The sequence below is a fragment of the Geospiza fortis genome, unplaced genomic scaffold, assembly GCF_000277835.1.
Source record: "Geospiza fortis unplaced genomic scaffold, GeoFor_1.0 scaffold162, whole genome shotgun sequence".
NCBI classification, from domain to species: domain Eukaryota; kingdom Metazoa; phylum Chordata; class Aves; order Passeriformes; family Thraupidae; genus Geospiza; species Geospiza fortis.
This window is the reverse complement of record NW_005054316.1, coordinates 1,204,738-1,220,949: the sequence shown is the minus strand read 5'-3', so window position 1 is coordinate 1,220,949 and position 16,212 is coordinate 1,204,738. Positions and strand designations below refer to the sequence as shown.

The 16,212-nt window shown below is 38.5% G+C and overlaps 1 protein-coding gene across 1 annotated transcript in view; it reads left to right on the top strand.

Annotated features, from left to right (window-relative positions):
- The window catches only part of STXBP5 (syntaxin binding protein 5), a 122,649-nt gene that overhangs the window by 17,019 nt on the left and 89,418 nt on the right, over window positions 1–16,212 (top strand). Inside the window, exon 2 of the mRNA XM_031056239.1 lies at window positions 1,761–1,858. Within this exon, the coding sequence (XP_030912099.1) occupies window positions 1,761–1,858 (98 nt within the window). The remainder of the gene's footprint in view (window positions 1–1,760; window positions 1,859–16,212) is intronic.

Genomic DNA, 16,212 nt, shown 5'->3' with positions numbered 1-16,212 from the left:
GGGGAAGGGGGCGCGCCGCCGCGATGGGCGCTGCGGGCTTTGCTCCTCCGTACCGACCTCGCCGAGCCTGCCCGCCGCTCCTGTTTACTTGTTTGGATTGATTATTTCGGGGGCGAAGACGGGAAGAAAGCGGTGGGTGTAGCTGTACGGGTCTTGCTGGATTTCTTTAGTCATCTTTCTTGGAGAGCTTCGGGGTTTGTCGTCGTCTAGGCTCTTTCATGCGAGTAATCCTGTCAGTGTTCGCTAGGCTTCGTAGAAAGAGTTGGATGGATGGGGGAAGGAGTGATACTTAGCTGTGGTGCAGCTCTGATTATCGTGGCGTTTGAGTAGAAGCCTCTGCTAATGGGCCCGAAGGACAGGGAATCTGTCCCTCTGCATTATTTGGAAATCATTTATCCTGTTCCTTTATGCCTGAAAAAGGCTTTCGATGTTTGTGGTGGTGGTTTCACTGCAGTGTGTTGCCAAGTTGGTGATGCTGCTATTGCAAATCCTGTCTAGAAACGAAGTTCGCGTTTATTTATTTGCTTGTGTGTGATAGGATAACTGCAGTTTGTGTCTGCACGGTTCAGAAAATGATGCAGCGAATTAACCACCAGCTGTATCAAGAGGAATAAAAGCTAATTGGAATATCAATAGTCATTTTTATCTTTGCAGTGCACTCATGGCCTAACTTGACATGGTTGAGCTTGTTTGTGGACTCTCCTTGGTTTTTTTGTGTATTGCAGGCATTTCTGCTGCTTTCAGGAGTTGGTCATGAAGAATGTGGAGAAGAGCAGAGCTGTTGCCAGTTAGACTTTATTCAGTTGTGAAATACAGAAAGTTGTGGGATATGCCTGCAACTTCAGTGAAGTACAAGAAGTATATCAGAAGCTTGCTGTGCATTTATGAGGTCATGAAACACCTCTGCTTTAAACTAAAGCCTTAGAAATGGAAAAGCTGGCATTTTTATGGCTTAGGATGTGTGTATTTAGAGTGGAAGTAAGAGTGGGCGACGCTTGTATTACATTTTCAGTTCTGATTAATTGCAGCCTGCAAAGTTTAATGGAGTTATTGCTTGGTCAATTGCCAAATTTGTCTCGGCTAACAAAAAAAGCTAAATGTGCCCATAGCTCTATATTAACAAAGAATCCCATGGTTGAGGGGGTTTGACTTTGTTCAATGAAGTATTTTTTTGTTTGGTCAATTCTGGGGCTGCTTGTTCTATTTGAGGGAAGTAGAGGATGAGAGATTGATTCTGTCAAGCTCAAGTTGCTATTTTTTTCTTTACTTAGCCGAGAGAGGTTGCACTGTCATGTTGGGTCTGTTGGATTGAAATTGAAGTGATTCTCAGAAAAGCAAGTCTAGTAGTTTATAATAGTTCTGATGATGAGTCTGACTTTGTTGCCAAACTTGCTAGGAACATCTCAGATTTTAATAGTTTAAGGTCTTTGTTAGAGCTGAAAATAAGATTACTCGACGTTGATGAAAAAATGAAATGCTGAGTTGATACAGTCTTTATACAGAAGAAATGTAAGATTCAAATTAATTTTCAGAAAGTCTGACTGTCTCTTGATGCTCAAAGATGAATGAGTAATTATGACTAAAAATCTTTTGTAACTGGTTAGTGTAAGGCAGGTGATTTTCTCAGTCTGTGATTAAATTGCTTTGTAGTTCCTTTTTAAATTGTGATTAACATTGAATCCTCTAACATATAGTCTTGATTCTGTTTGTTTTTGGTATCCTGCTTGGCCCATTGTTACTGCGCTGCTCTGACTTGTTAGACTGTGCGCCACGGTTTCCCCTACCAACCTTCAGCCTTGGCATTTGATCCGGTTCAGAAAATACTGGCCATTGGGACTCAGACTGGAGCACTAAGGCTGTATCCTTTTGTATTCTGAAGTGGATTTAGCGCACCTCACACAGGTGATGTCTTGATTCAGCTGCTGGAGCCATTCAGAAGTCTGGTGGGAGCCAGGTATGCAGGATGGGAGTAAAACAGCAAGTCTCTCTTTGTTGTTGGTGGGTGGCTTGGTTGTTCTGGTTGTTCTTTGTGTCAGTTTAAGTTGTGTAAATCATGTGAGGTACGGCTGCTCAGTTGCCATTATCTCAAGGTAATGGATACATTTTGTAGAGGGTTACTAGTGTGCTGACAATTTACAGCAGCTGACTGCAAATATAAAGAGAGACGTGGGCTGAGCTCTGTTTTGTTGTTCTGCTCTATCCTCTGGGGTTGAAACATTCTGTGCTGCTTGGTGAGGTGGTGTTTGTTTGGTTGGGGTTTTTTTGTAGGGTTTTTGGTTGGGCTTTTTTTGGGTGGTGGGCTTGTTCTTTAGATAAACTTTGTAATGCTGTAGTGACCTGCTACTACTTCTGTGTTGCCAAATGAGGATTTCAAGTGGGGGCAGTAAAAGGTACAGGGTAAAAGCTTCCAAGTGACAGAGAGAAGCGGAATGAATTTGTGAAGTAAAGCGCTAGTAACCCTGCTTCTTTTTGTTCACTAAAAAGTGAACTACCCATATGTTTATAGCCATATGGTACCACAGCCATATGCTACTATCCAAGCCATGTAACAACATATGTGTTTAAACTTTTATTTTTAAAAGAAGTGTCCTGTAGAGTCTTTAATCCACACTGCTGTTGTCAGAACCTTTACTTATCAGCATAAGAGAATGAATGGAGTTCTTTGCTGTCCTGAGGTTGACTCAATTGTAAACATTATGGGGAAGGCTTAGGCCATCTTGCTAGAGAAATTGACTTAATCCTCTTTAAATTGTAGGTAAATCTAACAATTTCCTTTGGTGTTTATATTAGTCTCCAAGTAGACCTTTTTTGTTTCTTTCTGGTATATCACTACCCTGCCTATAAGGTTAATTGCCATAAGGGGGTTGATTTTTAAAAGTTGAAAAACTAGAACTGAAAAACTAGATTTCTATTATGAACTCTCCAGATTTCTTAACTCAAGAGCATGAGAAATAGGGGTAATAATGCAATGTTCTCAAGGCCATATTTGAAACAACACTTAATCTAATAAATTTTCTTTTTTAAGAGGTTATAAAGTTGACTTAAATGAAGAGTGAACTGTGTGTGGGTGGTGTTAATTACTCTCATATTGGTAGAATAGATGAGAAAGCAAAAAGAGACATAGAAGTTAGAACTTGCTTTGGAGGTAAAGAAGAGATTGAAATGTACCTGTTTGGAGCTTACCTGTAATTTTGGGGAACATGATGTTGCAGTTTGGGTAATGATGACTCAACAAAACCTGTTTCTGGGCACTCATCCATGGATACACACACCTGTGAATTCTTGGAGTAGGAATTGCTTTCTAAATAGAGAGTGGTATTGCAAGACTGTTTGGGAAGAAATCATTACTGTGAGGAAATGACAGAAAATGTGTTTTCTAAAGGAAGGGAAGAAGTTTCATGCAGAGGCTGAAATGTTAGTGCTCCTCTAACTTGATGAATATGCTTCTTAGTACTTTGATACAGCCCTTGATTCTTGGTAGAGCTGGTTAAAAGCCCTCAGCTGACAGAGTAGCCCTGTAACCAGACAGCACTGCAGGATTTGCATCTCCTGTGATTACCTCCTCATTGTGATGGAGGAATGCAGGCAGAAGAAATAGACTCAGACAAATTCCCAGTGTAAAAGCAGCCTCTTGCTTTCTGCTGGTTGAGAAGAGTGGGTCAGAGTGAGGCTTGCAAGAAGTGCTTATTTCATTCTGTTGCTCAAAGATAGAGCCAACCCTCAGGATGCTTTGCCACTAAGGTTTTTATGAATAATAAATTATGTGCAAGGGTTCATTAAAGTGGGATCCACTTACTCTTTAAAGCTGCAAAAGTGTTTTTAATTGAAATGAGGTGTGGACTAGAAAGACTGAGTGTCAGTAAAGTATTATTCATTGAAAAATCATAAAAGTGCAATGGAAGGCAGTCCTAATTTTCTTCTGTGTTCATATTGTGAGAGTATAGAAGTAAAGGAATGATAATGTTTCTTTCATTGCCTACCAGCAAATGGGAGGTGGGTATTAGTGTTTTCCTTGTGTCTTCAAGTACAGGTACATCTTTTTACACTTTCCTTTACAAGTAGTCTGAGGAATGGGGAAACAAGTTTAGGGGTTTTTTTTTGAAAGGGTATTAAAAGCAAAGTATTCTCAAACAGGTTCTTGCTCCTTGATTTAAGATTTCATTAATATGTGAGGAAAATAATGTCACAGTCCTGAGTTGGCTTTGGACTATTTATCAGACTCTTTCCAGAGGTTCTCTGTATTTGATCAGTCTTCAAATTGGGTATTTTAAATTCCGAACCAGTATTGCTCAGAACAGGTTAATGTGAGGAGTTTTCTAAATCACACTCTTATTCTTCTTTATGAGGCCTCTGTAAACACTACTGGAAGAACAGAGTGACTTCTTATACACAAGTGCTAAATGTTTGCAGTACTGTTAAAATTATTTGTAAAAATGGAACTGAAGCTTTTTCTGAAGAACCAAAATCTGTGGTTACATACAAGTATACTGCCAGTTAAATGATGTTGTCTTTCTTTATCTTAATGGATAAATATACTGAACATCAACACTGTATTGAATTATCTAAATCCACAAATTGTAAAAATGAAAGTGCCTAAATTATGAGTGTCATGTTGAACTGATGGGATTAGAAGTAGAATTGCTATTCTGTTAATATTTTTTGCCTCTAGGCTGGATGGGTATAGTTGGTAACATAGTATGCCAGAGGGGCAATTTTGCTATTCTGTGACCATAAGCAGCAGTTGGTTGTAGATCCTACAGTTTTAAGTCCATAAAAATACTAGGAAGAGACTGCTTTTAGTGTAAAACTTTAACCTTATGAGTCATGAAAGTTAGTTTGGGATTATTCACTGGTTTAACTTGAGCAGTATATCCCTTGCATTCATTTAAAAAAACTTGATTAGTTACTAAGAAACATTTCTAACTCTTATTTAGCTAGGAGATTTAAAACAAAGATTTTTGGAGGCAGACAGATCCTTAATTAGAGAAGTATTTCCCCACCCCAAAAAGATCAGTTTTAGCTATTAATAACAAAAGTTCTGTTCTGTTCTCACCTATGAACATCAGCTTGGTTACTTTACTGTGTATAAGGAAAAGGTACAAAGTGAGTAGCTTAGTAGAGTAGAAACCTTGAGTAGCCTGATGTGACCCTCTTCCTGACGCTAGGATCTGTAAAAACAGTTAAGCTGTTGGACTCTGTTTTCTCTGTTGCAAGGGAAATTGAGGGATGAGGTAGACACATGGGCAGAAGCACTGTGCTGAGTGACATAAAATCTCAAATGATTCCTCACAATTAGTGGCACTCACCTGGACATGCTGGTCCAGTTGTTCCTCTGAGTTTGTGGTGTGGCTGGAGGATGCTTGTTCCATCTGTTTCAGGTGTGTGAGTCTTGGCTGGTGGCCTGCTTCCTGTGTGGCAATTCTGCCTGAGGCACCCTCTCCTCTGTGCTGGATTTTTGTGGATGTGAACCCCACAGGGAACACTTGTGCTCCCTATTGATTTCAACTGCTATGGTCAGTGTAAGCTGCTGGTGGCCTCTTTTGTCACTGCAGGTCAGTACCTTTGGTTATCTCCATACTTGGAGGAGTTTAGCTGCTGTTACCAGGGTGGCTTTCACCTCTTGATCCACTGTCACAACGTGTGAGATATCAAATAGTTAAAAATTCATCTGTGCTTTGCTTCTTTTCTGTGCATACCTGAACCATTACAGTAGGACATACAATCCTTGGTCTTAAGAAAGTTTTGTGCATAACTGGCTGTGCTTTGTTTTCCCAGCAGGTATCAAAACCTTCTAATGAGCTAGAGTTCAGTTTATCTACTCAAGGTTTAACTTGGTGTACTCAGTTAGACTCTACCCCGTGACGTCCTGACAGTGCTCAGTGTCATGAGTAACAGCCCTGCTCCTGTTCTCTTCATTGCTTTTGCTCTTGTATTTAGAAGGCCCTCTGGAAGCCTAATGTGATCTGAACAGGGGGATGTGTAAACTCTGAAGAGGCTAGAGAAAGATGTAATGAGCTTTTTCAGGATTTTTTTTGCCTTTAAGATGGTATTTCCTCAGAAGTTTTAAGTCCAGGGCCCCGTACAATTAATAATAATCGTCACCTGAGCTTTTTAATTTGCTTTTATAAGGTAGAATAATCTTCAAAGCTAAAACAGAAATATTGAAGGAATTCTCCTGGTCCCTGCTGTTTAACTGCTCCATCTTAAACAAGTTTCTTCATTTTTCTGCACTTACATTATTCTATAGCAAAACTAGGACAGTATATCAAATTAGATGTTTTGTGATAATCTCCCAACATAAATACAATATCTGCTAGTGTTTTGTGCCTTAAAAATATGCATTTGTAGCATGAAGTTCAGCCTCTCTTGATAGAGCGTGTTCTAGAAAGGAAGACCATTTTCACTAGAAATAATTGAAAATGAAGGGAATACCTGTAAGAGTAAGCGTTGTACCCTCCACACAGACCAAATTGTGCCTCTGACTCTTTATTCCCAAGCAGAATAGGTTATTTAATTAAAGTTTGGCTTTTTTTTGCCCTCTTGCAAACCAAGTTCACAGGAAGGAGAAAAATTAGATTGTTCATCAGTCCATCATTAAAAACCTGAAGATTCCAATTGTCCTGAATGTCAGTATCTGTTAATTTCCCCACAGTCTTTTCAGCACTAAAAGATGAGTTATGTAAGCAAATGGCTGAAGTTTTTATGTGTTTGGGGTGTATAAAGCTTGTTTTCTATGATTTCCATTCTCCAGCCTTTTTGAGAACTCACTTTTGTTTTTTTTTTTTAAATCAAAATAGCTCAAAGCTCTGGGTGTGTGGTTCCATGCAGTCAGTTTCTGATTAAGTGCTTGTTGCAGCATCTGGATAGCTTTGCTGTAGATATATACTACAAAATTCAAGCAATTTGGTAAATTCTCTGAAGCTCTAACAAAATAACATTTCCAAGTTGTGATGTGATTATAGCCATTAAAATTATTTCTCCTTTGGATCATTCAGACTTTGCAAGGCAGTCTGGCTGATTATGTTCCTTATGGAAATATCAGCTTGAGATATTTGTATGTTGGGGTTTTTACTTTTTGGGTATTTTTTTATTGAAGTAGTTCTGTGCTTGCTCTTCTCTGTAGTAGCTCTACACTGGCAGTAGGACAGTGGCTGGAGTTGTTTAGAGTATGCAAAGATTTCAGTTTTTTAAACAGAGCATCCAACTGATGTTGGCACATCTTCAAGTGAGCCAGATGAAGCTGGGTGATCCTTTCTGACCTAAATTACTCTGTAATTCTGTTGATTCTGTGAACACACCAAATTTGTTCTGAACTACTCTTTCATAGATGGTCAGGGTCTTTTGGCATTTGTACACTGAAAAAAATGGGCTCAGCCTTTGTCACTGGTGTTCTGGACTTTGAACAAATATACCTGTTTTGGGAAGAGTACTTTGTAAAGCTATTAAAAATACTGCAGTAGTGTCATGTTAGAGACACACTGATTATTATTATGAAAATGTTTATTGTCTACCTTGCCACTCAGTTCACACAGAGTAGTTCAAACAAGAAAACTACTTTGCTCAAACCGTATGTTAATCTTGTCACATTTCCATTTCTTTTAACACTACTGCATTTCTTCTCATATCATCCAGCACTTTTTTCACATGGCAATTGTTATCTTAGTGAAAAATTCCCATGTTCTTAATGAAGAAAACCAGCTACTTTTGGGTATTCTAAAATGAAATAGGGCCAAAATGGCATGGTGAGGCATGTATCTCCTAAAAGTGCATGGAATTAAACCAACTGAGTCCTACACAGAGAAAGCTTTGACTGAATTCTTTAGAATAAATAGGATGGTGTTGTTTTTAAATCTGTGGTTTTACTTGTTGGGAAACTTAGTGTGCTGGTTTTGGCTGGAGTAAAGTTAGTTTTCTTCAGAGTAGCTGGTATGAGGCTGTGTTTTGGATTTGTGCTGGAAACAGTTGTGATAATGTGGGGATGTTTTCCTTATTGCTGAGCAGGGTTTTTACAGAGCCAAGGCCCTTTTTGCCTCTCACCCCATCCTATCATTGAGCAGCCTGGGTGTGCACAAGTAGCTGGGAGGGGGCACAGCCCAGGACAGCAGACCCAAGGGATGTTCTATGCCTTATGGTGTCATTCTCAGGATATAAAGCTGGAAGAAAAAGGGGGAAAAGGTGTTTGAAGTGGTGGCATTAGTCTTCCCAAGTCACTGTTATACATAAGGGAGCCCTGCTTTCCTGGAGGCAGCTCCAGCCCACCCACAGGAAACAGTGAATGAATTCCTTGTTTTGCCTTGCCTGCATGGAGGGTGGGTTTTGCTTTGTCCATTAAACATTCTTTATCTCAAACTGTGAATTTTCTCTCTTTTTCAATTTTTCTTCCCCATCTCACCAGAGGCAGTGAGCAAGTGTGTGTAGAGCCTAGTTGTTAGATGGGGTTAAACTGCAACAATCCTTTATGACACCCAATGTGCAACTCAAAGGATTTGAGATAACAACAGGTTTGACTGGAATGTGCTGGATTGAATGTATAGCTGTAATTGCTGATTAGCTATTAATTGGCAGGTGCTTGTCAGGAGCCTTGCTTGCCTGACTGTACATGAGAGTCCAGTGCTCATTAGTGGCTAGATTTTGCTCTCCCTGCTGCTGTGCTGCTTTATCAGCTGGCTGTGCTGTGCCTGGGAGCACTGTGATAACAGCAGCAGGGATGTGCCGGGCTGGCAGTGCCCGGGCACTTGCTGTGTGTCTGTCTGGCTGGCCTGGGCTGGCTGGGACTGTGCTGGGAACTGCACTCCGAGGGACCTGACCCATGGATGGCTCCACGTGGGAGCAGCTGGATGTGTGTCAGTCGGGACAATCTGGAAGTGGCTGTGGCTGTGTCAGTGCAGCAGCAGGAGCCTCTGCAGGGATGGAGGCCCAGGGATAAGGCTGTGCTGCAGCAGGTGGATACTGACACATCAGTGCCTGTGGATAAATCCATGCTGGAGCACCTGAAAGCATGTGGCCATGGATAATCCCACATGAGAGCAGGTACTCCCCTGGAAGGACTGCAGCCATGGGTAAGGCTATGACAGAGCAGGTTTATCTCTGAAGGGGCTGTCAGTAAGGCCGTGCAGTAGCAACTGTGGCTGTGGGGAAGCAGCAGGTCTTTCACTGGGAGCATTATTACATACACTTTGATTCTACTTATGCAATTTATAGTAGTAATTCCTTTTGCTCAAGCGTACTTGAAGTATAACCATATTAAAACTCATGCTATAATCTAAAAAAAATTACAATGAAAACTTCCCTCTAGGTATTTTTCTGACAGAGCAGAAACTAAATGGATATAGCCTTGCAGCTTTAAACTTGCTGGGTCATGGTGAACATGGGGAAAGAAATATTTGGAAAGCAAGCAAAGTTTGTAAGGCTGCAGGTTACTGTAGCAGGAGCATAGTTTGTTTCCTTGTATCACTTTGCTATTTATGAAACACTGAGGTGGTATATGGATTGTGTGATCTGATGAGGTTAGGCTAAACTGTAAGAGGAAATTGGATGTCTGGAGCCAGGCTTAGGCTTTCAGACTTGTGGTACATTACTCAATTCACTTAGATCTTAATTTGGCATTTTACTAGATTTGTTCTCTCTTGATCACTGTGGAATGGCTTTTAGAACTGAAGTAGCATTATTGCTGCAGGAGATGACATGAGCAGTTTTAGTCAAGTCACATCTGGAAGAGTTGAAGCAGCTTAAGATTTGAGATGTGATAAAGAAAGCATGAAGGCACAAATCAAGGTTGCAAACCCTTCCTAACAAAACTTTGTTTGACAGAAATTTTATAACTGCATTAGATTTCTAATTGTCCAGGTCCCTTTGCTGTACAAAGGTTTCAAAAGGCAAAGATAAGTGTTCTTACACAATAAATTTAAGGTGACTAAGTTGGCTTATCTATGTAGAACCTCAGTGAGAAACAGAATAAAAGCTGCAAATTATTACATTCAATATGAAGATAAACAGAACTGCAGGACATGGATTTTGGGAATAGTTCACTTTGCCCTTGATCTTAGCTATCTGGTAACAGTTTTACATTTTGAAAAATATTGGAGTACCTAATAGTTTTGAGAGAGTTAATACTGTGGTAGATCTTTAATCTCTTAGGTCTTCCCTCTTCCTCTTCCTGCTCTCAATGTGCCTATCTTAAAGTGCACCATCAAACTGATCATATTTTTTTTGAAAAATTGTGGTTCTTGATCCTGAAAAGTTCATCTCGTTAAGTAGAGAGGACTCTGCTTTCCCAGAAATGCAGTTTTTTAACATGTAGTAATTTGTTTGCCAGCCTGAGGAATAGATTTGTGTTACTTTTGAGGCAAAACTGCATTGCTTACCCACTGCCTGTGTGCTGTCTGCCAGCAGCTTTTGGAGTTCCCTTGTTTTGCTGACCTGTAAGTTTCAGTTGTGGTATTGTAATTGGTACTTAATGCCAGTCAAGTGTAGCCTCGTAGAATTCCTGATAACTCAGTGACCCCATTCATGTCAATGCTTCTGTTGTAGGCACTGGCTAATTGCACAGCTTATGTGTTTATCAAAGGAAGCACTCTAAGTTACTACCACTGTTGACTTTCAGTGCAAGTACAGGTGAAGGTCTAAAGACATAATTTAAATCTCTGTCAGTGGTATTTGTATCACTGAATGTAGAAACATTAAAATAATGAAGGTCTTGGAAACAGCTGAAACAGAAATATTTCGGAAGAGAGGACTGGTAGAGTGGTATAATGCCTTATTTAGTAAATTTCTAAAATATGTAGCAGGTCTCTCAGCCTCTGGGGACTCATACAGAATCCTGATTCCTTGAGATTTTTACAATGCCTTATGAAATTACTTTTTCTGTGGCTGTTGTTTAGTTCTGGAACAATGATGTTCAGTTTAAAACTGACACAAATGAGAACCATTTTGTCTTCCACTTAAAAATCTCTCCTTTTAAGAAATTCTAAAACTGGCTTTGTGTCAAGATCTGCACAACTGGATGACGTCCTTGGTCTGTGTACTACTTATTTTAACTTATTCTCTTTGTGCAATGATTGAGTGTATTTTGAATCCCTAAGCTTTGCTTAAGCAAAAAATGTAGTTATTGATGGTGCTTGTATTGAGGCAACTCTATAAATTGCTGAATTAAGATTGATTTTAATATTGTATTAGTAAAAAAAAATTGAGTATCAGGAGTAGGTCGTGCATAGTCTTCAATCCATAGTCTTAGTATTCTTAATGCTAAGATTAAGTAGTTCTAATCTTACAGATTTTTACTTGAGAGTTTTGAGGGTTTTTTTTTATTTTTTAGTTACTTAATGCACCCCCCCCCCTGCTCAAACAGACCCTGCTAGATTACATGAGTCAGGATTGTGTCCAGATGGCTTCTTCAAAACATAAACCCAGAAGTTTTTGTAATAATAATGGTGCAGATTTTGTAATACTTGAAAAAGGGCAGTCCAAAGTGTTGCAGTTTTCCAAATCAATTATTTGATTGCTGTTGTACAGAGAGAAGCTTGATAGAAATAATTCAAGGCTACTATATTTGCCAGTTTTGCCAAATGTCTAGGATTTTTTTTTATAAAAACCTTAAAAACGTACTAACAAAACCTGATTTATTTTTAGGAAACCTGAAGCTTAATTTTCTTCTAGGATTGACATAATAGTAGTTCACAGTAAGTCTTTAGCCTGTCTTCCTCAGACCCCACAGTGCTCTTTCAAGCAGTGCTGGTGGAGAGTGGAGGCTGGGTTCTCCACCAAGAAGGCTATAGATCAAACTCATCCTTTTCTGTGCTCTCATGGATTCTCTGAGACTTAATTGTCATTTCCTGCTTTATATTCTCATGTAAACTCCACAGGAGTTTAACTTTGGAACTTTGTAAACCAGGGAATTAAAGAGAGGGTGCGGATCCAAATGAAGCAATGTTTGTACTTCTGCTTAGTGAGCTATTATTTTATTTTGTGTGATTCATATTATTTAAGTAGGGGTTTGTTTTTTTTAGCCTCTTGAAGCTGCTGTTTGGCTTGTACTCTGTACATGTACAAGTAACCTTATTAGATTTTTGGTTCACATAATAATGACAACTGTAGCTGTTCAAGAGTAGCCAGCTAAAGAGGTAATCCAGCTGGTGTCCAATGTTTTTGATAACAGTTTCTACTATAGGCCCTCCCTCTTTCCCAGCTAGTAACAATGATTCCTAGTCAGTAGCAGCAGATAGACCTATTTGCATTTTCCCACTTGCTCATTAGGGAAAAAGATGGAATACTAATTTTTTTCTGATCACTTAATGTTCAATTAATAGTTTTAGCGTGCCTTAGTTTTTTAGCATATGCTCTATCCAGTCATACTACCTTGTTAAACAGAGCAGATATTCATCTTCACAGTTGAAAAACATTCTTAACTGGGCTTTGTAATGTTCATGTTAGAGGTACAGTTACTAAGCTTTAGTGATGCTTATTAATATGGAGAATGGACTGCAAAACAATAACTTGCCTGGTGTTCCCTTTTATATGGGTTCCAAATCTGTGTAGTAAACTGATGCAGTAAGATTACCTCCACAGCCACCCCTAAATGTCAGATAAAAAGGAAAGTCACAAAAAACCCCCGAACTGGCATGGTGTATATCCCCTCATTCTTTAAAATAATAAGGTGGAAAATATAGCCTTTTTGAAAATCCTGGTGAGTTACTAACAGGGATGGAGAGAGATCAGGTAGCCTACATGTCAAAAGCAATACTAGTAATTGCTTGTTAGTAATGTCTCCATGTTTTCAAAAGGGCTGTTTGTCAGAGGAAATAGAGTTCAAGTAGCCACTGACAAAGAATGCTATCATTTTCTTAAACTTTTGTGCTTCTCTATCTTTAGTTTTAAAAAAACCCTAAACAGAAGTGTAGGTCCACGTTTTTTTCAATTACCCTCAGTATATATGGCTGCCTAAGATGTGACTTTTATACCTGTTTGCTTACAGACTTGGTCCATGGAAGTATTGTGAATATAGCCTCAGTTATGTTAACAGTCAAAGAGTTAGTAAAAAAAAAAAAGGAAAATTTGATGCATACATATTTTAGAGGAGAGGCAGCAGGAGTTAACTTGTACAATCTTGTTTCTTACCTGAGTAGCAAAGGACAAAAACTACATTTGAAATCTGGCCATTTAAAAGAATTTTTTTTTCCCGTATGAATGCTCTGCCAATAATTTCCAGATCAAATAAATGGTGTTCTGGATTTAAGGAAAAAAAAAAAAACAAACAAAACAGGTAAGGAGGAAGTGGCATTTTTGCTACTTATTGACTTATTGCCAACTTTATTGACTTTTGATGATCTTTATGTTGGCAATTCTCAGTGAGAGAAAGAGCACATCAAATAATGCTGACAGTGAAGTTTGGTTTCAAAATATTTAGAAACTGCAATTTTATAGCATAGGACCAGAAGCACATCTTCATTTCAACTCAGTACTTCATATTGTTATCATTTTTTGGACACAACCTATTTTCTTAGCTTTTCTGGTTTGTTAGTAAGGAAACACCTTTGCTACTAAAGCTAAAAATTGAGATGCCTGAACAGTTGATGAAAATGTATTGATGCTATGGTAAAAAGTAAAATGCCAAGACTGTTGAAGTGGTGTAGTGGTGAGTTTATCAAGGAAGCTGTTGTGCAGACAGGAGCGTGATGATCACGCTGCCATCTGAGGATGTTCTCTGCCTTCAGTTCTTTGTCTGCAGCGGAAGTTACTGTTGCAATGCAAACACAGCGCTGGGCAAGTTCAGAAAACAATGCCCTTGAGTAAGTTTTAAATGAGAAATGCTACTCTGTGCCATTTCTCAGTGGTCACAGTGTGCTACCAGAGTAATTGTAACCAATTTGAAAAAGAAGATACTGCTAATGCTTGCTATTTTCATATACCCAGTAATGGACTGGCATTTCTAGGAGTGTAATCTCACTTGCTGTAGAAAGACTCATACAAAGAGACTATTCTTGCAAAATATTTCTGAAATCATATTTCATGTCAAACTTGAATTATGCAGGCTTTGATTACAATACGGGTAAAATATTTAAAAGCATTTGAAAGCTTTTTCCACACAGTTCATTCTACAAAAATACCACCCTAAAAGTTTCAGAATACCAGAGAATTCGCCACCTGTCTTTATTTGCTGTAGTACAGATAATAATTGTAAATTATACAACTGTAGTTAATTTGGGAGAAGTTAACATATGATGAAATTAAACTCGGTTGTGCATACTTGTAAGCGTTGTCTTAGTGTTTTAATGGACAATATGTAAAGATGATCAGTGTAAGTGACTTCTGTATGAATGATACTGAACTGCTATAAATATATAATTTTCAGCTCCTAACAAGAACTTTTAAACATTTTTAGTAGTCTGAAGTACCTCAGTAGCTCAGTGCTGCTCACAGCTATTATTTGGTATATTAGATCTCTGGCTGTCTATTCTTTTTTTAATGACTACTAATAAATGCCATTCAGTGTACTCATTTTCTTGATGTTTGGCTGGAATACATGCATCAGTCTATCACAGTGGTTTTTAGTAAAATAGGTTTCATCCTGGATTTTTGCAACAGGCCACTAATTAATATTTCTTCCTTCGTTTTTATTCAAGGAGATTATATTGTTTCTTTTATAGTTGCTGGTTTTTCTTATTAGAAATTGTTGGGTAATAGAAATAATTTCTACTTTTCCTTTAAAATCTCATCTTTGCATTTTTTGGCATTGCTATGTGACTGGTTTCTTTTTCTCAGAAAATAATTCTTAAAAAAACCACTTAGTTTTTCAAGTGTGCTTTACAGTATAGCGCTTTTTCTGGTAGAATTAATTGTAGCCCTTGTCCATGAATAGTTTCTAGGAATGTAACTATCCTACATCTCTGGTGATCTGGGGTGAATGATTTAACTCTTGCCCCTTCTCTGCTTCGAGAGGATTGACTTTGTGCATGGATGTGGTTTGTGAGGAGGGTTGAGGCTTGATTGTGTAGAAATGTTTACATCCTGACTCCGAAGTCTTGTACCTGACAGTGAATTTGAAGACTACTAGTATTTTGCAGACTCACCAAGTTTAGAGAGTTGAGCACACTGAGTGTGTGTGTCTGAAAAATTAGTAGTATTCAGACTTCAGGTTGCAGTGCCTAATGTATCAATTGGGAACTTTGTTGCAAAAGAAGTAGGGATGCTTTGCAGGTGAAACACTTCCAGATTTGTAATGCTTCAAAGAACTAAAGTAAATCTCCATGCAGTTAGCCAGAAAATGTTCCTTATCTTTTTCTCTGAATACATATGTGACTTGAATTTTGTTCTGGTGGAGTTCTTTATCATCAGGAAGTCTAATGCTCTTTTTTATTTTTTTTTTTTTTTTTTTTTATCTCAAGAGCTATTGGACACTGTAAATATACTATGGGATTATTTGTTCCTATTTCATTGCCAAACTGCTATGCTGACATTTTAAAGAAGAAGTAAACTTTAAACAGTACCTTGTAAAGGTAGTATTTATTTTCTTCAAACTTTTCTAATGAAATCTTGGAAACAGTAGTTTTCTCCCATGTTTTTTGGTTTTGGGGGTTTTTTTCCTAGTGAATGTTTGAGGAAAACCACAGGTGTCTTGTCTGACACATACCAGCTCAGATGTTCCAGCTTATATTTGAGCCTCTGTGTTTTTTATTCCTCACCATGCAGAGCATACACAAAACTTCCACAGTTTACAGCTTCTAGGATGTTGTAGTTGGCTGACAACTACATGTTTTCCTCTCGGATTTTTGATGGAAGGTGTTATAGAAGTGAACTTCCAAAATGAATTAATTTTATTTTCTCTATTGCTGAGTAGAAAAAGCTATCTGACACTCAAAACACTGAACATTGAACTACATTGCATAAATGGAGGTTCTGACTCAAAGCTGGTTTGAATTGATGGGGCTACAATGCCACATTAATTTTAATGATCTGGATTTGGTGCTTAGAAACTATCTTGAGGTTGGATGAAGAGTCCTGTTCCAGGCAGTGCTTTTCTTTTGTCTGAGCCTTTGGATATTTTCATGTTATGGCATTTCTGAAGTGCCCTTTTTCACAGCTGGAAGCTTCCATAGAAAAGATAGAAAACCCTGTCTGTTTGACATCTGTAACTACAGGCTTTAACATTAAAACCTCAGTAAAGCTCTGGACTGTGGTGATAGTCTGCCTCAAATAGCAAGTGATTTTCTTTTTAAA